The sequence below is a fragment of the Channa argus genome, chromosome 15, assembly GCF_033026475.1.
Source record: "Channa argus isolate prfri chromosome 15, Channa argus male v1.0, whole genome shotgun sequence".
Taxonomy (NCBI): Eukaryota; Metazoa; Chordata; class Actinopteri; order Anabantiformes; family Channidae; genus Channa; species Channa argus.
In genome coordinates, this window is record NC_090211.1 from 2,524,134 (window position 1) to 2,548,572 (window position 24,439).

The 24,439-nt window shown below is 38.8% G+C and overlaps 1 protein-coding gene across 2 annotated transcripts in view; it reads left to right on the forward strand.

The window, feature by feature from the left end:
- The first annotated feature begins 635 nt into the window (after positions 1–635).
- LOC137100434 (vesicle-fusing ATPase) overlaps positions 636–24,439 on the forward strand; it is a 35,328-nt gene continuing 11,524 nt past the window's right edge. Inside the window, exons 1-10 of one of the 2 annotated variants that reach the window (XM_067478265.1) lie at positions 636–810; positions 17,280–17,365; positions 18,704–18,803; positions 19,111–19,150; positions 19,804–19,970; positions 20,100–20,210; positions 21,489–21,564; positions 21,977–22,132; positions 22,592–22,791; positions 22,879–23,044. In XM_067478265.1, the coding sequence (XP_067334366.1) occupies positions 799–810; positions 17,280–17,365; positions 18,704–18,803; positions 19,111–19,150; positions 19,804–19,970; positions 20,100–20,210; positions 21,489–21,564; positions 21,977–22,132; positions 22,592–22,791; positions 22,879–23,044 (1,114 nt within the window). In that variant the 5' untranslated portion in view covers positions 636–798. The remainder of the gene's footprint in view (positions 811–17,279; positions 17,366–18,703; positions 18,804–19,110; positions 19,151–19,803; positions 19,971–20,099; positions 20,211–21,488; positions 21,565–21,976; positions 22,133–22,591; positions 22,792–22,878; positions 23,045–24,439) is intronic. The other variant, XM_067478266.1, reaches the window with a different exon arrangement.

Here is a 24,439-nt window from a genome sequence, read left to right on the forward strand (position 1 = left end):
GTGTTTGTAACATTGTCACATGCACCAAGAGAATCATCGAGCATGGGTATAACTTTAGCTGAGGTGCTAAAATGTGAATAAATTGCTGCAGGGGGGATGACAGGACAGGTTGCATTCACACTAGACTTGAAGCTAACACAGTCCTAACACACAGAATAGGAATTCTCTAAACTCTTATTTTCAGCAGTAGAAGAAGCACCAAGGTCATCGTTTATATTTATACCACATATAGAGCAAACATCTTCTCAAAAATAGGGCTGGATGGCTGTTCCCTAAGGAAATTCCCGAGACTGAATACAATCAATACGTGTAGCTGTTGGCCAGCATGTCGACACTGTGTGTTGCTGTCCATGGTGCTGAAGATGCTTCAGGGGCAGCCCAGATGGGCGGTGCAGCCCCAGATGGGCGGTGCAGCTTGTTACCTGCTTTACTTGTGTCCTAAATATGATGTATGCACTGCTCAATTGTCTATTTTATATTTATATTAACCGTGTAGGGACCATCTCTGTCCCAATCTACTGCCATAGTGCGAAACAACCTGACAAAGAGGCGTTTCTCACGGGAGAGGATCGCGGAGAGATGCAAAGAGGAGTGATCCTCCTCCTCCTCCTCCTCAACCACACGCGAGCTGATCATGGTGGCAGCCCCGTCAGCACGCTTCCGTCTGAACCGGCCAATCGGAGTCTGGTGCGCTGCGACTTATAAACCCATCTGCTGCCGAGCCCTTCCGCTCACTCTCCCCGCAGTCCTATGAATCATTGACCCGAGCTTCATCCTTGATCTACACCAACCGTGAAGATGGCGGCCCGGGTAAGACATATATTCTTTATTAGCTTTTCAATGTGATTCTGTCAGGGAACAGATCCAGGGCGCAAAATCTCGGCGAGCCTTCTAATTGTAATGTGGCCAGCTACATTTCGAGCCTGTATGTCACCTTAACTGCAGAGCTCGGGGTGTATTTCACATGACGTTGCAGCCCTATAACCCTGGCATGTGCCAGGGAGAAACATTTCCGCTAGTGTTCCTTAAGAGCTTCAGCATCCGACCTTTATTTCTACTGACCGCTTCGCTTCCTTCGCTGGGAGGATCACTGCTTAATCCTGGGCTCTACTTGCCCTTCAGCCGACGCAGCTGCCACTCAAAAAGCTTTGACGAATTGTGCATCTGAAATAGGACTGTAGACGTTTTAGTGTGGAAAGCGCAGAGTGGTCAGAATTAGCACCACAACATGTCTGTTTAATGATATTGCTGAAAACAGCAGGGATCAGTGTTGCTGCTTCAGTCTCCAGTCTGCAGTGTTTTGCGGTGGTGAGCAGCACAGCAGTGCATGGCCGCTGCTCGGTGGATTGTGTGCATATTCATTAGTGCCTACAACCTGCAGGGTCGTGCAGGATGCAGGATGATGATGTTCTAGGCAACCTGGGTCAACCTGCCCTCTGCTGTTATCACTCTCATTACAAGTGTAGAGGAACCTAGATGTGGTTTCATTTAACAAGCAGAGTAAAGCTGGGCTCCTTTGTTTCATGTCCAAGACAGGATTTCCACAAATGTACATTTTGTTCTCTTTGCACCATCCAAAAAATGGCGCACATACAGCACTTTATAATGAAGTGTAATGACTCAGGGTAGGGCAGCCAAGCAATTGCAACATTACATTTACACTCCTAGATAAGGCATTGAATTTAATAAATGTAGTATTCTAATCATTCATAGCAATACTTCAGCAAGTTGTTCAGTACTGATTCGGTCCATCCATAATGTCGTCATGTATTTGTGTTAAGGTGAAATTCATATTATGCTTCTCCCAACACTGCTGCTGTGCACACACACCACAAGCACACTGTTCTTAAAAGAAATAATGGAGCATTTTGGAATGACATGATGAGATGTGTGTGTGGTAGACGGGAAATGTCCTGGAGTTTTTGTCAATGTCTGGAATCAGTTTAGCAGCAAGAATAAAAGGAACAAAATAAACTAATGCACAAAATGTGTTTATTACACTTTTGTGTCCTGTCATTATGCTAAGCTAAGCTAACAAGTTGCAGTGTAGCTTCATAATTACCTGAGTGAAGCTAAGAAAGTCAGAGAAAAACATAGTTATACTGTATCTTAGGAATTTTCTGATTTATGTTGTGATCTTCATTCCATCATTATTGTTGGTGCTGTTAATAAAAAGGTGGAATGCAGCTTTAAATTCAGGGACGTTATCACATGTAGTCTCAGCAGAGTTTAATGTGGTATCGAGGTCCAGTCAGACTCTTGGTGAGCAAAACAATCGCAGGACGCATGACGCATGGTGCTAAGAGCTGTAGCATTAGTCAGCAAGACTGTCACGAGGCTGCACAACATTTGTAGAGGGCTCATGTCGATCACCTCCTTCACCCTCTTCTTTGTATGGGCAAGCAGGAAATGAAGAACAACACATGCACAAATGAATCCCTCGTTTTAATATGTGCCATTAGGCTGGTGGTTTTCTCCAAAGAGCCTTAAGCTGCTTGTTAAAAACTTTTTATTAGAGTCGTCTAAGCAGAAATGTGACTGCTACATTACACCTACTGACGAAACACTACACAACAAGGCTGTAAGTGGAACTCATAGCTCTAATCGGCTTTTTATTGCTTTACTTCTGTTGAATAACCAATCAGAATATGAATATATAGAAATATAAAGCAGGAGGGAAGCGCTGACCTGCCGGTTCACTGAGTCGATTTTTTACTCCAGAATCCAGACAGACTACAACAGTGCTGTTTTCACGTTCTAAGAAGGATTTGCAGATGGGGTGAAAGAGTTCAGTGAATATTTTATTGAATAGCCACATGCTGTCATTAGCCAATCTTATTTGAGGACTTGGATTTATGCATTACTTTTACTTAAAACTTACTGTTAGGTTTCTGATTCGGTGTGACATTAAGCAAACATGCAAGTAAACTTGATAACTGATAACCATCAGAATTCTGATTCCTTTTTCAAACAATGGGCTATCGATTCTACACAGTGAGAGACAAAAGCCGATTGTCACATTTAATTAGTGCTTGGTATATCTTTTCATCAACCTTTCATTGAATTGCCTTAAGCTGTATGAAAGCGGCTTTATAAGTAAAGTTTGATTCATTGATTGGTTTGTTGGTAAATTATTGGCTGATTTTTGTTTTTAAATTTTAGCCACTGTCACGAGGAAGCCTGTTAATGTTAACACTGTTGGAAACACTGTCCAGTTGACTTTTTAGTTGACGCTTACAGACTTTTAAAAGAATAGCATGAGAAACATACTAATATTAACTGAACTGAGATAGAACTGCTACAAATATATCAAGCTAAAAAGCTGTAGCAGTAATCTGTCTCACATACATGTTCCTGTTATAACCAGTGTTGTAACCTCGTCCTCACCCTCAGTCACACCTTGACACTTTGGAATGAGCTGTGGCTCCTGCTCCAAGAGTGACCTTTTCACAGCCAGGGCATTATTCTCTTGCACACTGTGACAATGATTCCCTTCACTGAGATGTGTGCTCTTCGTTAAAATAGTGAGTTAAATGAGAGTTCAGTTTAAAGCCGCACCTCAAAGGAAAAAAGTAAGCATCTATAATAAAATATTGTTAGTGTGAAAGATACAAAGTGAAGATATAGTATTTATTTTAATGTTTTCAAAAAGTAGCTTTTTATTTTTTATGCAACTAAATAAAAAATGTTTAGGAGACTATGGTCAGAGTTGGTGGGGGGGGGGGGGGGGTCGCTGGGGTTGCTGGAGTGTAAACTTCCTTCTATTTAGTAAAAAGCAAAACCGAGCATACTAATGACTGAGTGGTTTAGAATAAAATAAAAAATAACCTTTAGTCATAAAAAAGACGCCCATTTTCTGTCATTTTATGTCATATTAATCGAGAATTTCTATTAAGTATTAAATATTTCTCAATTTATGCACAATAATCAAATGGATTGTTTCATTCACTAATTAGATCTGGTGTCAAGGACATAGTCAAAACAAAGACAAAACTCTTCTTACATTCTTAGCTTTAATTAAAAAGAATTATGTAAAACAATAAGAAAATATGATCATATTTTCACAACACAATTGAACTACAAATACTGCATGGTACTGAACTATTCCGTAAAATGACAAACACTCACAGACAAAGAATTATTGTTATGTAAATAAAAAATTAAAAAAACCTACTCTATTGGGCTTCACCTTTATTCACCACTTACTGACTGGTCACACATGAGAAGGCACATGATGCAGTTGATATTATATCAGAGTGACAGAAATGATGCACCTGTTCTTAATTTGCAATGCAGAGTTGAAACGTCTGCCTTGTTGAAATAAGCTCAAAATGCATTATTCATTTTGATTTAGAGAAGATTTTAATAATGCATGGTGTGTGTGTGTGTGTGTGTGTGTGTGTGTTTGTGTCCATATATGGAAATTCTCTTAGTTATCCATCCTGAGCAGAAAGTGTATTCTGACATGTTTGACCATTACTGCATTTGATACACCCACACTCACATACCCTTCAATGTCACTTGCCCTGCAGACCATGATCCGTTGCTGGGCACACTCCAGCTTGTCAGAGACTGAGGGCAAATACTAACATTTCCTTAGACTGACACCATGATTCAACGTCATTCTCGAACCAGAGAATCCTTCCCCCAATGTGCAACAAGACAATCGTGAAAAATATAAGGCAGCATCGGTTACCAAAAAACCCCTCAAGCTGTGATGCTTACTAATGAGCAAGCTTTACAACAGGCTGCAACCAAGGGAACACCTGTATTTTTTCAACTGGCATAAAAAAATCTCTGTACTGCAGCTATTATGCTCTAAAAATTCAGTTCCCACATCCAAAGCGGGTGATGACCAGCCTGTCTCCTGTCATATCAGTTCATGCATTTTCCAGGCTTGTCTTGATTATCAGTGAAGCCTTTAGTGTGAATAGAAAAAAAGAGTGTGTATGACTTAGTGTTTGTGTTGACAAGCCTTTGATTTCATGTTTCTGACCTTCCAGCTAACTGTTCTGAGGCTGAGCTGTTTCCTGCTTAAAGCATATAACTGTCCCCGACTACCAGCAGCATGGGTAGTGCAGAGAGGAACTGCTAGCTTGTCCTTGTGCATCTTATCAAAAACACTGTTAAGCAAAAACTGATTTAGAATTTGATAAATCTGATAAATGTGATTAAAGCTCTGATTGTATTCAAGGACTTTGTTATCAGAACAGCGGTGTGTGTGTCTGTCTGTCAGCAGGGCAAAATGCCAGTGGCTGGAAAAACTGTGTTCCCCAGGCTGACTGACTGCAGAAATTTACTGCGTGATCACAGTTTTTATACAGGCTCAGTAGAAAGACAACTGCGATGTATTTTAATACGCTGCGGATTGAGATTTTCTGCCTTCCCCAAGTGTGGAGAGTGATCCCAAGATCACAGTGACACACGGGGTCGTATCAATATTTATATTATAACAATTCTGCAACAGTAAATTAAGGAAAGCCATCAGTACTGTGAGACATGGGAGGTTTTTTTTTTATCTCGCAAGTTCAGGGTCGTCACACCAGATTTTGTCCACCTGTTGATTGGGCACATTTTTACGCCGGAGGCCTTTCATGACGCAACCCTCTTCAATTTTACTAAGCTTGGGAGCAGCACTGCATAGCTGGGGACGGGGATGGGCAGTTTGGGGTTCATTGTCCTTCCCATGGACACTTATGGTCGGGGTGAGCCAGGCGCAAACCTGGGACCCTAAGGTTGGTAGGTGGCCCTTCTACCAACTGAGCCACTGCGGCCCAACTCTGTGATGAACATTTTTTTAAAACGTGTCTAAAAAGGATTTTGTATTGATTTGTTTTTCGTTAATTACAGTACGTATTAGACTGCGTTGCTTGCAGTAGAGTATGTATTGAATGCTCACCCCTGTATTGTGATAGGTATTGTGTCACCACATATTTGCCCACACACAGCTCTACTCACACAGCAGTGGCAGATTCAACAATCTGAACTTTCAGTAATTAAAACAACTGGCCTCGTTAATTGGGCAGAAGACCAAAGCAAGCCCCTCAACATCAGCTCCGTGAATTGCACAAGTTGCTGCTTCTATTAAACAACCACAAAACACCTTTAACAGATCATTCCCTCCCTGATCAGGGCGTCTTAAACTGAGCGCTGTGGTGAGATTTTGATGACTAATTCATTTGCTGTGTTCAATGATTACTGGACTTCAGGATTCACACTGGGATTTTCTGTCTTGACTTTGTTCCCTGAAGTCCACACACTCTGTTTTCCTGCTTTTCCTCCAAATAGAGAATGAGCTTTAAGTCGGACAGGAGCACAAAGGGTCAGGAAGACATTTGGACGGACACTGGCTTTGTTTGGGGCTCACCAGCCATCTGGGCTTTATAAAGGCAATAGATTAGAGAGAGGCAGCTCAAGACTGGAGCATGTAAATATTACAAGCTATTATTACTTCTTTCTGGCAGACAGTTCTGACACAAATATTGTTTTTAACACCAATAGTGGCTGGATTGTCTTAGAGGTACATAGTCACAAAGTATAATAATCCAAATTATAAGTAGAGTGTGGACTCATCTTGTTTTTCTGTCGGCAGAAAAATAACCAGTGAAGCGCTTTTGTTTTGCTTCTGTATTTTTCTTATCGTGAATGTTCAACAGCAGAATGATTCAGTGGGGAAAATGCAAGTTGCAGAATTTAATTTGAGGTTTTTTACATCAACAAGTATCAGTTTAACCTCTGACAGATGACTCCATGTGCAAATAGAAATTCTTTAATGTTATTCAGTCTTTCAACATTGCTGAGTAAGTGCTTTCAAGGACAACCTGGTCGATTTGATTGTGTCTAAGTCAATACATACTGAACTGGGATACTTTTGAAAAAAAAAAGTAAAACACGCCTACTTGTGTGATGGAACGAGTGAGTGGGCTACAAATGATGGCAGCTCACCTAATGTGTTGTCTTTGTCTTTGTGGTTCTTCTCCCTTTAACGAAGTGAGCTGTTCATTTCTCCCATAATTCCCCAGTAGCTCAGACAACTACTGCTCTGTCAGCTGTTCTGCTAAACCTCTTGCTTCTTTCTCTACTCCAACTCAACTCCTATCAGCTATTCTCAACTCCCAATTTGAGAGATAGCAAACTGCACTGTCATGGTTGGAGGCTGTTGGAAAGTCTCTTCTGTCCCTGTCAAGATTAAAATCTCTCCCACCAAACAGGAGTTTTTAATCAATCAACTGAACCTTATGGCATCAACCATTTCTTCTCTTTCCCTGTGTCCCAACATGAATGAATTTTGTTTTAAAGTATTTAAGTATTTGTAGTTGTACTTTCCACCCCTGCCCAAATAATAAGAATGCTCAAGAACTATTCCTTATTCTTGAGAATCTTGGCTGCTCTCAACATGTTGAAGAACCTACTCACAATAGAAGCCATACTGCACCTAGTTCTATTGACTTTGCCTTTTCAGATCATGAAACTATCAAATACCTGTATTAGATCGGAAACTGTTAAACTATGATATATCAATAAGCACATTAGTAAAGCCTTTTCTCAGGCAATTGCAAAGATTCTTTTCACCTTGTCACCTTCAGCAGATGAGCTTGTAGCTAACTGTAATTCCAAAGGAAATTAAACTTACCAGAGTCCAGAATGCTGCTGTCATGGATGTAACCAGGACCAAAAAGCTCCCATACATTTTAAAATACTACTGCTTGTTCATAAATCCTTAAATAATCTGCTTCCTAATGGGTCACCTGGTGTGAACCCTGCAGACCCCTTAGTTTGGTAGGTTCTGGGCTCATCGTTGTTTAACCAGTTAAAAAAGAAGCATGGTGAAGCTTCCTTTAGCTAACTGCTAGAAGTGCTCAGACTAGAGGCAGGACTACTTTCTAACTTTAGTCCTAACTAAAGACTAAAGACTAAATTGTTTCCTATTGCTTTTAATTACATGGACTGTAATTTCATGAGGTCTGGTCTAGCTGAATTTTTTCAATTATGGTCTCCTCTGTTCATTGTTTTTGTGCTGTTTATTCTAGTCTTATTTTTTGTATTGTTGTTTGCCCATTTTTTTTCTTATACACGCGAAACACACAGGATTGTGTTTGACCATAAACTTTACTAGATAAATACTCTAAATCTGTCTGGCCTTATATGTTCTGTACATACATAGTGTTTGTATCATGCACCTGCATGTTCAGTGGTTGTGTTTCTCCAAATCTGGGTGTTAATCCCTGGCTGTCTCGATGTAGGGCCTTCCTGTGTAAGCTCTGATCTGACACTATATTTAGAGAACTACTCAGTGTTGTGAGGCAGCCAAACACAGCACATGACATACAATTCATATCAGATTTGATGTCTATAGCCACATATCATAAATCGCAAATTTGCTTTCTAGTGTGCTACAAACCGTACCACATACAGCACAACACCTTGAATCCAAGTGAATCAAATCAAAGGGAATAAGTAACTGTACCCATGTCAAAATACTTTAAGGAAAACAGTAGAAGAAATCACTGGAGGAACAACAGAGGAGGACCCCTGTTTATAGACAGACAGACATACAATAGCTGCTGTGTGTATAGAATAGAGCATATAGGCGGTGTTCTGAATGGACAATCAGATAAACAGTGGTCTCCAGGAGATGGACAGTAATCTTTTCAGCAGGACAACACTACTACTACAACTGAACTGTAGCAGGCTTAAAGGATAAGGCTGGTGATATTCCAACATTTTGTTATTGTTAACAAATCCCCAAAAGTGACTTTAAACCATCCATGAATTCACCAACCTTAAATTCTGTCAATCCACAGTCTCATTTCTAGCCCATTCGTCTGTACCACAAACCTCCATTTACAGTCATATGAAACATACATGGGCTGTTGTTTAGCTCACTGTTGGTGCATGTGGCGTTGTGCACCTGGTGCACTAGGTGCTGCTTCGTGAGTCACTTTTTAAAGGGCATGGAAACACTTTGAGCATTGAGCCACTCCTGTCTCATGACGGTGCCCTCTGCTGTAGCCGCATGTCCTGACAGTTTGCAAAAAGGATGTGAAACTACAAATTCAAAAGAATGATTACTTATTCATCCAAAGCCAAAAATGGCTGCTGCATATACGTGTGTAATTTATAGCTCATGAGATAACACTTAAGCTATGATGCATTCATGAGCCCTTTTGTGCCCTTTTTAATGCCTTCTAAACACTTATCAAGTCATGAAAATTTTATAAAATGCATAATAATATGTGTTTAATAATAAATTGAATAATAAATAATAATTTTTGGTTCCGATCTGCCCATCACAGCTCATGACAAGTCAGAGCAACATTTCCCCTGAAACCTTTAATACCATCTTCAACAGTTGCCTGCCAAGAAACTACTTAGTTTGATTTATTTAAATATGAAAGTGATTTGGCCTTGAATGCAGTGGATTAATTTCATAATGCGCTCAGAAAGGGCTGATGACAGATACTGGCATAATGTTTGGCTCTGAGCTTTAGGTGCTAAACCAAGTTGATTTGGGTGGTTATTCCTATCTCTTTCATTGTGGTTCCTATCATTGTAACTACTGTATCACTGGAATGATTCATTTCAAATATGCACTAGTGAATAGATTATATTATATTATATATGTTTCTTAACCATAAGCCGATAGTGGTAAGATAGACTATTTGATACAAGTAGAAAATCCTAATTTAAGATGTGTTCAGCATTTATTTTGTAGCACAAGTGGGAGCAGGAGCTACCGATTATGTACTGTGTGTGTATCTCGGCTAAAGTCTTAGCTGTTCTACAGTCACCAGTGCAGACATATAACAGGATACAGCCCCAGAGACATTAAATGAATAATTTAATGTGATGCTTTAAATAAGAGCAATATTAATAGCATGTGAGAGGATATGCAGGGAGTTACCACTTCATTATAGGTTTAAAAAACTCCACTTCCTGGGTAATGTAAAAGAAGGTGACTCATGAGAGGCTCAAGAAAGAAGAAGAATCTAAAGGTGTCCCTATTAAAATGTGTAGAAAATTGAAAACAATAACCGATTAGATGAGGGTCTACACTTATTTCATCCTATAATTAATATGTAGACAGCAGCTTTATAAGGAATGGAATTGAAGGAACTATTCAAAGGAGCTAGAGAAAACAAAAGCCGTGGCTGAAGCTCTCCAAATAAATCCAACTGATGCTTCTTATCATCTCTGCAGCTGAGCTGAAGTCCCAGCACACTTTCTCCAAAAGCTATTGTAAATATTTTTTAATATGGAGGAAGGAGGGACAAACGGAGGAAGCCAGGGGAGGCGGATGGATGGACAGAAAGAAGGAAGGAGCTTATTAATGTTAGCAATTTATTCACATTCACAACTATGATTTACATCTCTCCATGCAACAATTCCAGTGTGTGTGTTTGTGGTTTGGATTTAATATAAATCAAATACTCTGGCACATAACTAGTAGTAAAACTTCAGTGCATATTCTTTGCATTCTTGGCACATAGTAGTGTTTTAATTAGTGAGCTTAAAAGACATTTGTGGGTGAATTTTGTTACCTTTGGACAGAGTCTACACAGCCACCTGTAGACAGTCTTTATGCCAAGCTAAGCTAAGTGACTGTAAAAAGCAGATTTAACGCACAGACATGTCAGTATTTTCCATTCCGATCCTCTGCAAAAACATAAGGAATTGTACTTCCTGGAAAGCTGAACTACTCCTTTAATCAAGAAAACATCAGTCCTTGAGGAAACTGCTTGCAGCATAAACAAATGCAACCTGCAACATGGGATCATGAGAAGACAATGCTTTTTAAAACGTGGAAATTAATCTTGATATAGATTTTCGGCTTGTCCCTTCAGGGGTCACCACAGCAGAACGTGTTCCACACGTTGATTTGGCACGTGTTTTTACGCCGGATGCATTTCCTGCCGCAACCCTCCCATTTGATCTGGTCCCACCAAGGTGGCTGGGCAGGGGCCACGCCTGGTGGGTGGGATTCGAATCTGTTAAAAATTGACACATCTTAGTGTCTCTAAAAGTCAAACAAACCAAAAAATAAATAACAAATGAATAAAAAGACATAAAGAAATACATAAAAAAAGAACAGGAATGTACCTGTAGAATTCTTGTCCAGGACCAGTTGCCGGGCAACCATGGAGACCCCTGTACATTAAGCAGGGAGTTACGTGCTGGTTTGTAGGTTTTGTTACCTTTAGATAATACTAGACCAGCTGTTCACTCTGTGTCTTTGTGCTATGACTTATTATATAGATGTTACAGTGGCATTAATGTTCTTCTGAACCAGAGAAACAAGGGTGTATTTTCAATTTATTTATTATGAGACATGTTTTCTATAGAATATAGAAATGTCTTTGTTTGCATTGTTTCTGCTTCAAGTCTGTTCTTCAAAACAGGTGCAAGTAGTAAAAAAACAAATGAAAAATGTTGTTTCATTCTTGCAGGCAGGTTGGAGTAAGATATATCTGTGCTGCTCCTCATGAGATTGAAAAGCTATCAGAGGTGGTCCTGAGCTTTCTTGAGGCAAACAGCACTGCTCAAAAAGGGAATTTGGGGAAGACGAATGTGATTATTTGTTAAAACATGATCGTGACCTTTGATGTGTGTGTTTTTTTTTTTTTTTACATCTATCTTTGACGTGCTTAAGCATGCTGGCTAATGCTGACTTACTTTTCTAACAAATCTAATAATGATTCATTGATGCATTTATTGAACAGTAAAATTATAGCACCTGGGCACATTATGGTAACATTTGGTGCATTCTGTGCATCCACGTACTGTAAGACAGATTTTGTCTCTAACGATGGGATGTATTTTTGACAGGACACACATGTGACCACATGGCTCATGTCCTCATTCTAAAACCAGATTTGCAGTGTAGTTAGGAACTGGAAACAGATAATTTTGCAGTTTTTAAAGACAAAAATTTTACAAAAATGGCTTTGAATTCAACTCTTACTCAACCACAACTCTGGCCTGCATGCATGTCACCATCCCAAGGGATCTCTTTACAATCAGTGTGTGCATGCCTGAGTGAATCTACGCGTTTGAATGCACCTTGAATGCACCTGTCACCAGCCATGACTGCTTCACACCTCAGCCTCAGCAATTAGCTGCTCAAATGCTGTCTCCTGTCCTTCCTCTTTGCTTGCATATGCTGTAAGGAGACACATCTGTGAAACACTGATACTGTGATAAGTTGCCATCTTCCTCATCATTTGGAATATTATGTACTTAATTTACCTATTATATATGTGCTATATATGATTTCAGCCCTCTACCGCAGGCTGGAGAGCTAGTTAGCCCCTCAGAGAGACACCATTGCATCCTTGTGTTATCCCACTGAGCTGCAGGCATCACATGCAGGCTGAATGGAAACGCTTACTCATTAGCATCCATTAATCAACTCTTGTTGCAACGCCCACACAGGGCCTGTTCTCTGAAGCCCCACACAAAATTGATTTGTTCCATTAGGAGCTTGCTTTTCGATTAAGCTGGCCGACAACAGAAAATTAACACAACAATCATAGACATCTAGAGACAACAGGAATAAAGAGAAACCATCACATGAATGATGTAAAACTGTCATGATCTGGCCTTCAGTTCCACTTCCTGTCTTGGACTTTTATTTCATAGCCTTTTCTCTATCTTCCTATTCCCAGTCTTTTCCAGCAGCTTTACCCTTCATCATCAGTCATTATTATTTGCACCTGTTCCCCTCACAGTTTCCTACCAGACCCTCCCCTCGCTGCTGGATAATACACCTTGGTAATGAGCTACGTGACCCGTGTTATTTGGAATCCTGTCTCCTGTTATTTGGAATCTGTTGGCCTTTTGCTTTTGGTCTGAGGTTTGCTCTGTATTTGCATTCTGTTTCCTTAGTGTTCATTTTGGTTACTAGCCTATGTTTAATATTCTTGTTCAGTGTTTTTTATCCTCCTCTTATGAGTTCTATTTCACAATAAAACCTGTTTATTTAATTGCTCCCTCTCGCCCTCTCTTCACTGTTCACCTTCATACAAATCGTGATTTAAAAACATTACATAATAACATTTAGAATTGCCCACATGAGGATAGTTTGTAATCTGTCTGTTATTATTATTATTGACTTTAGACACAGTTGTGTGGCAAACTTAGTAGCTTTAACCATACAGTAGCTATCAGCTGAGTCTCAGTCTCATCAGTAAATGAAGTTTGGCAATTGTAAATCACGTGACCTTAAAAGTCTATTATGCGATACATGGATGCACTGGATTTCAATGGCCTCCTTTATCTACAGATAGGCCACATGATACCGTGCATTGAAGATGAAGGCCTTAAGCTGCAGTAGAAATCTCCAGTAAATAAAGATTGACATGTGTAAATATACATTACATAAATGTCATCATCTCTCTTACTGTATTTCAGTTCTTTGAGAGAAACACATCTGAAAAGTGAACTTCCATGATTCTGCTTGAGTTTTGGAAAATAACATTCATTGTTTTCTAGGTTACCCAGATTCTTTCTAGGATAACCTAGCTGTGAAATATTTTGCAGATAAAATTGGAAATCCCATGTTTGTATTACATGATGATGATCATGTATCAATACCCTCTTTATCAGGCATGTTGATGTTTGTCCCCCCGATTTCCCATCTCCATTACCGCATGACGTTTCTGTGTAACACAGGTTAGAATTGGATTCTTTCACAGAAGTAGGATTGTTTTTTACTTCTCATTTGTAACAGAAATTGGCCCATACCTATGTTGGCAAATGAATAGAAATGAGTCATATTTACACTCTAGAATACTGAAGACACCAGCAGCGCTGAGAGCAGCCATTTTGCAATTGACAGTTCCCAAATCTCCTAAAGTCTTAATGATGTATAATAATGAAAAAAAAAAATGACATATGTATCTTTTATATATAAACTACAGTAATTCCACTTAGAATGATGCAGGTGATGAGGGTATTTGGGATAATTCCCACCTCCCAAATAACACTTTTGATTATTTAGCTGATAATTTAAAGCTGCACTACTCAATATTTTTACAATAGCTCATTTAATGTAATTAAATCACTTTTGTTTAATGTGAGAGGCGTCAATCAAAAAGTCATATCGGCATCAAATCAGCAACTTCTTCTGCACGGCCCTTCAGTTTTCAGAATAAATCCTTCACTCCGTTGTGTAGGTTGTGTAGACCACTACTGTTTTTGTTTTTCTCTCAAAAACTTTATTTCTGCTACAAGTTGTTGGCAGTTGTTTTTAGCAAATGTGCTACTTGCACAGCACCACTCAGCATAAAGATACAATCAACAACTGGCTGATTAGCAATAAAGAGCTAAAGAGCCACAAACTTCCCTTAAAGGAAAGAAAATTGACATGAGACAATGAAAACATAAAGCTAATTTATGTATTCAGTGACCGTGGTGGAATTTCTTTTAATTTAAGACAAGAAAGAGACAGAATTGGTCCTTATGAAGATTGAAGTATTTTAACATCTTGATCTTGTTCTGTTTCACCTCCATCCAACCAGACTAGGGGACTGCAGGTGATGCTGACACCATGCCAGCACTGCAGTGTTTGTCTCTCCGTCTTCTAGTCCTTTGCTGTCCAATCATTATCTTAAAACATACAGTGTACAAAACGTTAAATATTTATTAGCTCTAGATTTTACTGACTATGTCTGAATCACCTCTCAGTCTCAGAGTTTTATATCTCAAGATGCAGTAACGTTTTTGAAATTTCTATCCACTTTTACATGTGATACTGATGATCACTACAGGTGGTTAAATTTACAGGCACAAGTGATGAAGGAGAAAGTATAGCTGCTTCAAATATCACATTACTGATAACATGCAATTTTACTGTACATGCATTGAAATACATTATAGCAGCTGTAAAATGGGTTTAGAAACTCCTTCATGTTCATAATTAACAAACCGAAAGAGGTGTTACCAGTGTTAACACTAAGCTGTTAACAGTATGGTTTATCTGTCTGTTTGTTCTTTTGGCAGAGAATCTCTGGAGATTATGGGGGGATTTGGCAGAAATTTCGAGAGCAGCTTAGGGAATGATTGGTTACCATAAAACAGTTTTCAGTTTTTGTACTTTCCTCTGCTAATGAGGTGGAACAATTTAGACTAAAAGCAATGCATTCATGTGAAGTGTGGCACGAGACCACATTCATAAATGCTGACCTTAAACTACAGAGGGTGCAGCTTTGGCATTGGTGGATGTTTTGTTTTTGTTCCAACTTGTTATGTATTAACTTTAAAACTGAAAAATAAAATCATTCAGGAAAGTTAATATCTTCACAGCTTATGTGACTCTTACCCTGAAACTGAGTTAGCCACATTTATCTGCAGTGCAAGCACTGATATGAAGCATTTTAGAAATTACAAGATAAAATTCACCAGAAGAGATTAATTGCAGTCCCAGCTTTTCAAACTCAGAATTACTGCTGCATTACTTCTCAGTAACACTCCTTTACAGAGATGCATTATAAATGCAGGATGTAAATGCACTGATAGAGAGGTGGTAATTTATGTTTTAATGGTTTTTGAAAGTAGGATTAAACTAATTTCAAATTTGAAAATCTGATGCAAGTTTCTTTGTAGCTAAGATTTTACTGCCACTTAAACTAACATTTCCCTGCTATTTTAGTCTCTCAAGCTTCTAAAACAGCTTTTAAGATACCTGTCAGTGACAGAATCCTAAGGTCACCCAGTAGAGATACCCCTGTTCTCATCTTGCTGAACCTGTCTGGAACATTTAACTTGATGGACGATTAAATCCTGTCTACACTATCAGAATTATCTATTTCTAGTTATGCGCTACTCTGGTTTGTGTTTTGACTCTTTCAGCATGGTCATTTCTTTCTTTCTTTCTTTCTTTCTTTCTTTCTTTCTTTCTTTCTTTCTTTCTTTCTTTCTTTCTTTCTTTCTTTCTTTCTTTCTTTCTTTCTTTCTTTCTGCTGGGGTAAAACAACCATCAGTATTTGGCCCACTTTTTTTCTCTGTATACACCAGTTTCCTTTGTCCAACTATCCACTCAGATGGTTTGCATACCACAGCTATGCTGATGATACCCAACTCTATCTGCCAGACAAGCTCAGTCACAGCTGACTGATATTGCAAAATGAATTGGTGAATGTAAGGAATCTGGTCAACTAACTTTTACTGAGCCTGTTGTTGAGCATCTGTCACTTGATTACATTACATTATATATTATGTAACAGCTAAAAGCTAAAGGTTAGTTTGACTAAAATTCATGTCAATCCATGTACAAGAGGGTCATTTATCACCAGAAAAACCTTCTTAACATCACAGTATAATGTCTAAATTATCCAACATATTTGTTGTACTAATTCAATTCACTTTAATTCAAGTTTATTTACATGGTGCCAATTCACAACAAACTCATCTCAAGGCACTTTACAATATAAAGTAAATACTATTAAGATGTATAGTCAGTGTCTACAGTTAGTGTAAGTCTGGTGTATTTGCTGGAAAGCCTGACTGGAACAAATGACTGGGAAAGTTTGTGACAGTGCCACTGAAGCCTGTGATAAATGAGTCAGTAGAAAAGCCTCGTTGATTGCCAGAGACTTTGCCGAATTTCATAATGCAGTTACCATGGTTACTACTTTATGTGCTGCAATGATATGCATTGGAATTTCTGCCAGACAGTGTAGTTGAGGTTTTAATTTGTCTTCTGCGCTGCAGGGAAAGGAGTTTTGCAAAACCTTTAGAGTTTTTATGAGGGATGAGGGTTGCCCGCAATATCCACAGTCCTCACAACTTGTGGAAACAGTTTCCTCACACTGTAGCACACTATTTTGCATAAATGTGTTTCACCTTTCTAATTACAAACAGTGGATGGAAACTGTTCATGCAGTGCTACATAATTCATCCATTATACTAACTATAGCCTAAAACCAATGTTCTGCTTTTTGAATTTTAATTTATATTCATTTCATATACAATTGTGCAATGATTTGTTTGTTTGAATGTAACATATTATAAATTTACTAATTTGTTCCCTAAAATAGAGATACAGTATATGAGAACTGAATTGGGACAGAGGTTTTTTTTGTAAGAGGTTTCAAACTAAAATAATGATTGTATCTACAAACCATATGATATGTTTTTAAGAAAGATATTTTCCTCATGACATGTACAGTGGTGGGGTAAAACATAAAATGCCTCAAACGTATACTTAAGTACCTGTGTAAATGTACTTTCAATCTGATCTGATAAAGTTTAGTCCTCTTTCTCTGCCTTTCTCTTTGCAGACCATGCAAGCGGCGCGATGCCCGACAGATGAGCTGTCGCTGACTAATTGTGCCGTGGTGAGCGAGAAAGATCTGCAGTCAGGACAGTGAGTAGTTAATATTGCCTACTCATCGCTTACTCGGGCATCTCTCCTACCGTTTTCTCTCTCTCCAAACATCCATCCATCCATCCACCTTAGTTAGTACACATTATGACCGGAACAAGATATAATAAATCTGATGTCATCACATGTAAACAACCAAATACCTTGTTATGGTCTTCATAAAATAGTCATGAGTGTTTTTTTGAACAATTCTCTTATTAGTGAATGAGGACAACTTGTTTTTTATTTTAAAATCTTAAACAACATAACTATATCTTAGAACATTAGACTTTAGCCTGTTATGTTTTACTGTACATTGGGGATTATTGTCAAATAAAAACTGTAAGAAGCAATACGTGCCACATTGTTACATTATTTACATGGAAAGTGATAATTATGTACTTTCCACTACTGACTTAGCACAGTCAGTCAGTTAAGTTCAATTTACGGTTGTCAGCTTGTAGTGAATTTTAAGCCACGGATGTCTTGCTGCTATTTGTATTGTATGTATTCTAGTTGTGCAGCTTTAATAAGAATCATTTTACTCATCTCTCATTTTTGCCCTTTGCAGCATTCAGACCTCTGTATGTCACATATATCCTGCTGCGTTTGTCTGTTTGTGTGTTGAAGCAAGAAATGCTGCCGGTGAAAAATAATGATAAGGCTTCGTAAGGAACGATTGCTGCACAAAGTTATTTTACCCAAGCGTGAAACAATAAAGCAATAAAACGCAGACACATTATACCAGTTTGAAAGCAGAAGGCACCTGACAGATTTAACATTATTCATTCATAGGCTCATTTTTCCCACAGTAGTTTACTGCCATGGCAACTGCAGCCTTGTTTTCATCATTCAGTGCCACCAACCATTGGTATTCATCCCACAGTGCTGCTATAGAATGTTGTTCATGGTCTACACTGGTACAATTACATGTGGGCATGGCACAAACAATATTTCATAGTGTGAATGTCAGTACCAAAACTTGTGTTAATAAATACAGTACATGCATCAACTTGTAGCCCATCTGGCATTTTCACCGCCATAATTTATAGATGGTTCTAGTTTTACAACAGAGTAATGTAATGTAATATATTCGTCTGTTTCAGCATGAACCTGGAAATGAAAGAGGTTCACGTGAGAAGACTAGTCATCTAGCAACTAGAGGATATTAACCAATCGTGACTCATCAACAATGAATCCTTGAAACCGTCCAATTAAATAGTGCTCTGGCTCCTAACACATTCTGAATGATTAAAGCCAATGAGAGTAAAAAAATCAAAGAAAATAAACGGCATCGATGAAAAAGAAGTTAGTAAAACCAATTGTCTACTGTCTCTGCAGACATGTGACTGTGAAGACCACACCCAATCACAAGTTTGTGTTTACAGTCAAGACCCACCACACCGTTGCACCTGGAAGTATCGCCTTCAGCCTGCCGCAGGTACAAACACACACACACACCGTTATAAAAGCAACTTTACCAAGTTTCACTTTGCCTCCTTAGGTATAGTCTTGATTAACCTGCTCCTCCGGAACTCGTCCAGACGACAAAATCTGAACTAAAAAACTTCCCTCTTACTGATGTTTTGCAGAGGAGTTTTTCAGGCAGAAGGAGAAGCAGAGATATTTTCACACAAGGAATATTTATGTACAAGAAGAGCAATGGGAAGCTCGCTGAAAATTGGTGAAATTGCCCTTTAATTTCTAGCTCCTGGTTAAATGCTTATTTGCTTTTCTTTATCTTGTAGAGGAAATGGGCCGGCCTCTCCATTGGCGAGGATGTGGAAGGTACAGTAAAATATTTTGTGTTTGACAAACAAATGTCAGACAGCACAGTAGACAGGAAAAGGAGGTTTGACACAAGGATTTGACTGGTCTTAAAAATGACAAGTTGGGGGTCGAAACGGTTGTGACATTAATTAATCCAGAAATTTAGCGGATGGTCATTTTGATCGTCATTTTATTTGCAGCACATGACCGTGACCAGCACCTCGATTTTGGTGTAAAATCAATGAAATGCTATTGTCAACAAAATAAATGTTGTATTCATCCCAAAGCTGTTTAAAAATATGTTTTTATTATGATTATAAATCTGATTCCAGACCAACAAATGTAAATGTTGTGTTCATCCCAAAGCTGTGTAAAAAGATGTTTTAAATTATGATTACGAATCCGATTCCAGACCAACAAATGTAGATGTTGTAAGTTATTTAAAAACTAGACTATTTGCATCATCCCACTGATTAAATGTTTTAAAACTTTTTAAGAAACATTAATGTAAAACTGGAAGTTTAGGAAATATACAGGAGACTTTTTGAATCAACCTGGACTGGACTATAGCCAGCAATAACTGCCGTTTGATAAGAAATGCAACCCGCTGCTTGGTTCAATCTCATCTTATTGTTATTTAAAATTTGCAATAACCCTCTATGTCCCCTCAGTGTGCAACTACAACTTCGACAAGTCCAAGCAATGCATTGGTGCCATGACAATCGAAATTGACTTCCTGCAGAAGAAGAGTACAGAGTCATCTCCCTATGACTCTGATAAGATGGCCGCTGAGTTCATCCAGCAGTTCAACAACCAGGCTTTTTCTGTCAAACAGCAGGTGTCAATTAACATGCTTTAAAATGTCCAGGCTTACACACGCACACACACACACACACGGGTAGACTTTTGCTTTGTTCTTTGCTGTGTAAGTTGCTTTAACCTTGTCCTGCATCTATCTGTCTCTCAGTTAGTGTTTAGTTTCTGTGACAAACTGTTTGGATTGGTGGTAAAGGATATTGAGGCAATGGATGCCAGCCTCCTCAAAGATGAACCGGCCACTGGAAAGAAACCGCAGAAGGTACACTCCCTGCCACACGGCTCAAAGCCGTAAATCTACAACTGCATGATGTCACAGTTGACAAGCCTCATTCAAATCCATGTTTTTTTTTAAACAGCACAAAATAGAGATACGTTCAGTTAAAAAACAGGAACAAGATTGTTAATGAAAGTGTGCTGCAGTATTTGATCCCTTTGATTCTTGATGGGATTTTAGTGTCACTGCAACAGAGAATAAACTACTCATTTGTTGTTTTGTTGCTCATTATTTATGCATCCTTTTTTAATATAATGGCCCTACATGTAAGCACAAAAGCACAACTACTAAGAGATATTGAACACTAGATCTAAAATGGAACACAAAGTAAAAACACAAAGTTAAGTGAAATTTGCTTCAGATTTATAAATGCCTAAAACAATGAACCACAAATGAATAACAATAATTGCACATGCATATGTGAAAGCAAAAGCCTTGAAATACATATGAAAAATTTTAAAACATCTGCAAATATGAACACACAGATCCAGAAATATCTAAATATCTTTCACTGTGTCTGCATGTTTTAAATCTTCTATGTGCTGTTACTGCTCCATCTTTGCTGCAGTATTGCAGTGCTGTTGCCTTAGTGTATTTTGCCCTTAGGGGGGTCAATGCATTTTTTCCCCCAGAAGAACAGGAAAACATGGCGTTCTACAAAACATGAAGGCGCTAATCACACAGATGAACATTATATTGGGTTGTGCTTATGATTTTATCTCTTGTTTGTAGTGATTAAAGTGTATCTACAGTCGCCTCCAAAAGTGTTGGACTGATAAAGCCATTGTTCTTTCTGTACACTGAAGATCCTAATTTCAGCTGTTATTTGACAGTATTTACTCCTGGACATATTAAACGTAGAACATACAACCTTTTGTATAACCTCACTCAGATCAGTGAGAATTTAGGTGAGCAAAGGTTTTGGAATGTGTTTGTCCTGTGAGAGTGATTGAAACTGTGAAGACTTCATTTGTTATAAAAAAGATATGTCAGCATCACAACCAAAGAGCTACATACGGGGGAAAGCATTTCATTTAAAATCTGACAATCAGGGAAAAACAGTTCCACAGTCACTGCACAAACCAAGGGAAACAGCCAATATATTCATTTGAAATGTCTTGAAAGGAAGAAGCCACTTATGTACTGAGCAACATACACAGAGCAGGTGAGCAAAAGGGAAACAACTACAGCTGATGACAGTAGCTTAGTGACAATGTGCCTTTTTTTGGGAACAGAATGCAAACTTTAAATCTTCTTTGACAGATTGACATCGGACTGATGGTGGGAAACAGTCAGGTGGTTTTTGAGAAGGCAGAGAATTCTTCCCTCACACTTGTTGGTATGTTTCTTCTTTTTCCATCAGATACATCTGATCCTTCCATCTGATCCTTCCCAGAACTCAGAACATTTTTTTTTAATAAATATTACATAGGAGCAACTGAGAAATTTTAAACAAAAGCTGAGATATACCAATGCACAACCATCATGCTCAGGTTGCTAACATGTAAGAATGTTGCGTAAGAATCTATTAGCTCCACAAGATGGCAGCAAAGACACATTACAGCTCCATGTTGAAACAACTCTCTGCAAGTACAAGGTCAAAAAATACACATAGACCAAACTTGGCTTTTTTTATTTTTACATTTTTCATTACATACCTACATTTTAATCATTTTTTGAGTCTGTAAAATGTCATTTTGACACTTGCTGTTAAAAACAAAAGGTCAACTACTTGTTAAACTTTTTACCAGGTAAGGCGAAGACCAAGGAGGCCCGGCAGACAATCATCAACCCAGACTGGAACTTTGAGAAGATGGGAATTGGAGGTCTGGACAAGGAATTCTCCGACATATTTCGTAGGGCCTTTGCATCCCGAGTCTTTCCTCCAGACATTGTGGAGCAAATGGGTGAGAAAACCTCTCTGTTCTAATTCAGTCACTTTTTAAAAATATTCTTCATGATATTTGTTTTCTATGCTAGAGTGCTGGGGCTATTTAGGTTTTGTTTGCACTGAGTCTTCCTCTACTTTGACGATCCTCTTGAAGTATTTTTAGTATGAATATATACCCTTCCTTACTTAATTACAGTAAAATATGTGTTTTTCTTTTATTAGACAAATATTTTAAGGATTTCTTGTTCAGTAGCGGCAGTACGTGTGTATTATGTGGCTGCAGTACCTAAATGTAATTTACACTAATACAATTATTATTAGTATTAACATTTCACACACACACACACACACCTTTTACTGTATGATTTAATGTATTAAATTGGGTTCTTCTGCCACTGGCTCTCAGCACACACAGTCAAACTATTTTGTAACATTTTCCTGTCTGGCTCTTCCCTCCCTGCTTTCTGTGTTCCAGGGTGTAAGCATGTCAAAGGCATTTTGCTGTTTGGACCTCCAGGCTGTGGCAAAACACTTATGGCCAGGCAGATTGGAAAGATGCTCAACGCCCGTGAGCCAAAGGTTGTCAACGGTCCTGAGATCCTCAACAAGTATGTGGGAGAGTCTGAGGCTAACATCCGCAAACTGTTCGCTGATGCAGAGGAGGAGCAGAAGAGGGTGAGATGCCGTTCACAGATACTTAATGTATGTATAAATTCCATTTATAATATAAATCTGTATTTATAAATTAAAACCTGTTTCCAGCTGGGAGCTAACAGCGGCCTCCATATTATCATCTTTGATGAGCTGGATGCCATCTGCAAGCAGAGAGGCACAGGTGCCAGCAGTACGGGTGTTCACGACACTGTGGTCAACCAGCTTCTGTCTAAGATTGACGGTGTGGAGCAACTCAACAACATCCTGGTCATCGGTAACTAGCATCAGAGCAACTTCCTCATTTCACTTCCCCATAAGCTTTTGGAGACATTAAACTGATTTGAAACTCAGGGCGCATGGTGTCTCAGTGGGTAGGGCATTGTGTTGGGATGGAGAAGGCTGCGAGATTGAATCCCACCCCACCAGGTGTGGCCCGGCCCAGCCACCGAGCCCAAATAAAAATGGCAGGGTTGAGGTAAGAAGGGCATCCGGTGTACAAAATCATGCCAGATCAACGTGTGGAACACGTTCCACCGTGGGGACCCCAGATGGGACAAGCTGGAAGCTGTTGATCTTTTGAAACTGACTCGAGACAGTCCATTAGTGTCAAATTAATCATCACTTTAACTTAGTGACAAAAATCTGTCCATGAATAGATGTGCAATTATGACATTCGTTCATTGAAACAATCCGTGCTGTAAACGGGCAAACAGTGAATGCAGCCTTTAAAGTAACTTTAAAACCAGATGGTTTTAAAAGAAACTTCATTAGTTAATTGGAGATCACCTAAGTGCAGTGAATGTGTTTAAAGGATTTTAGTATAAATACACCTGTTCTGGTGAATCCGTTGACATCATGCAGAGAAGGAAGGTGGATCTACTGTGTGTCCAGTAGTCCAGGTGGAAAGGTATTAAAGCTAGAAGCTTAGGAGCAGGGTTCAAGCTGTTTTACCATGGTGTGGATGGGAGGAGAAATAGAGTAGGAATTATCCTGAAAGAAGAGTTTGTGAGGAATGTTCTGAAAGTGCAAAGAGTATTAGACAGGGTGATGAGTCTGAAGCTGGAAATTGAAAGCGTGATGTTGTATGTTGTTAGTGGTTATGACCCACAGGTAGGATGTGAGTTAGAAGAGAAGGACAAATTCTGGAGTGAGTTAGATGAAGTGATCCAGAGCATCCCCAGAGGTGGGAGAGTTATGGTTGAGCATTTATTACATATCCCTGATATCAAACTTAAATTTCCCCTACTAGTTTGCGAAATGAGTGTACTACTGGGATATGCAAGTGCACTAGTTTGCAATGTTGCCATACAGTTCAACAGAATTGGTAACAACTTTACTAGTGAAAAATGGGCACTAGTTAACTTGTGAAGGCCAACAAGCTCAATAGTTGACTAGTTGAAGCCTTTTACACCTTACTATTTAACTAGTGGGGCTCAAAATATTTACTAGTAGTACTAGTGAGGTCTAGAACATCCAAAGGTGAACTAGTTGATGCCCCTCTGGCGCTACTAGTGGACTAATAAAGTCTAAAATGCTTACTAGTTGTACTATTGAGGTCCACAACATCCACTATATAACTAATTTTGAGCTTACTATTAATACTAGTGAGGCTCCAAATGCCTACTAGTGGTAACAGTAAGGTCCAAAACATCAACTCGTTAAAGACACT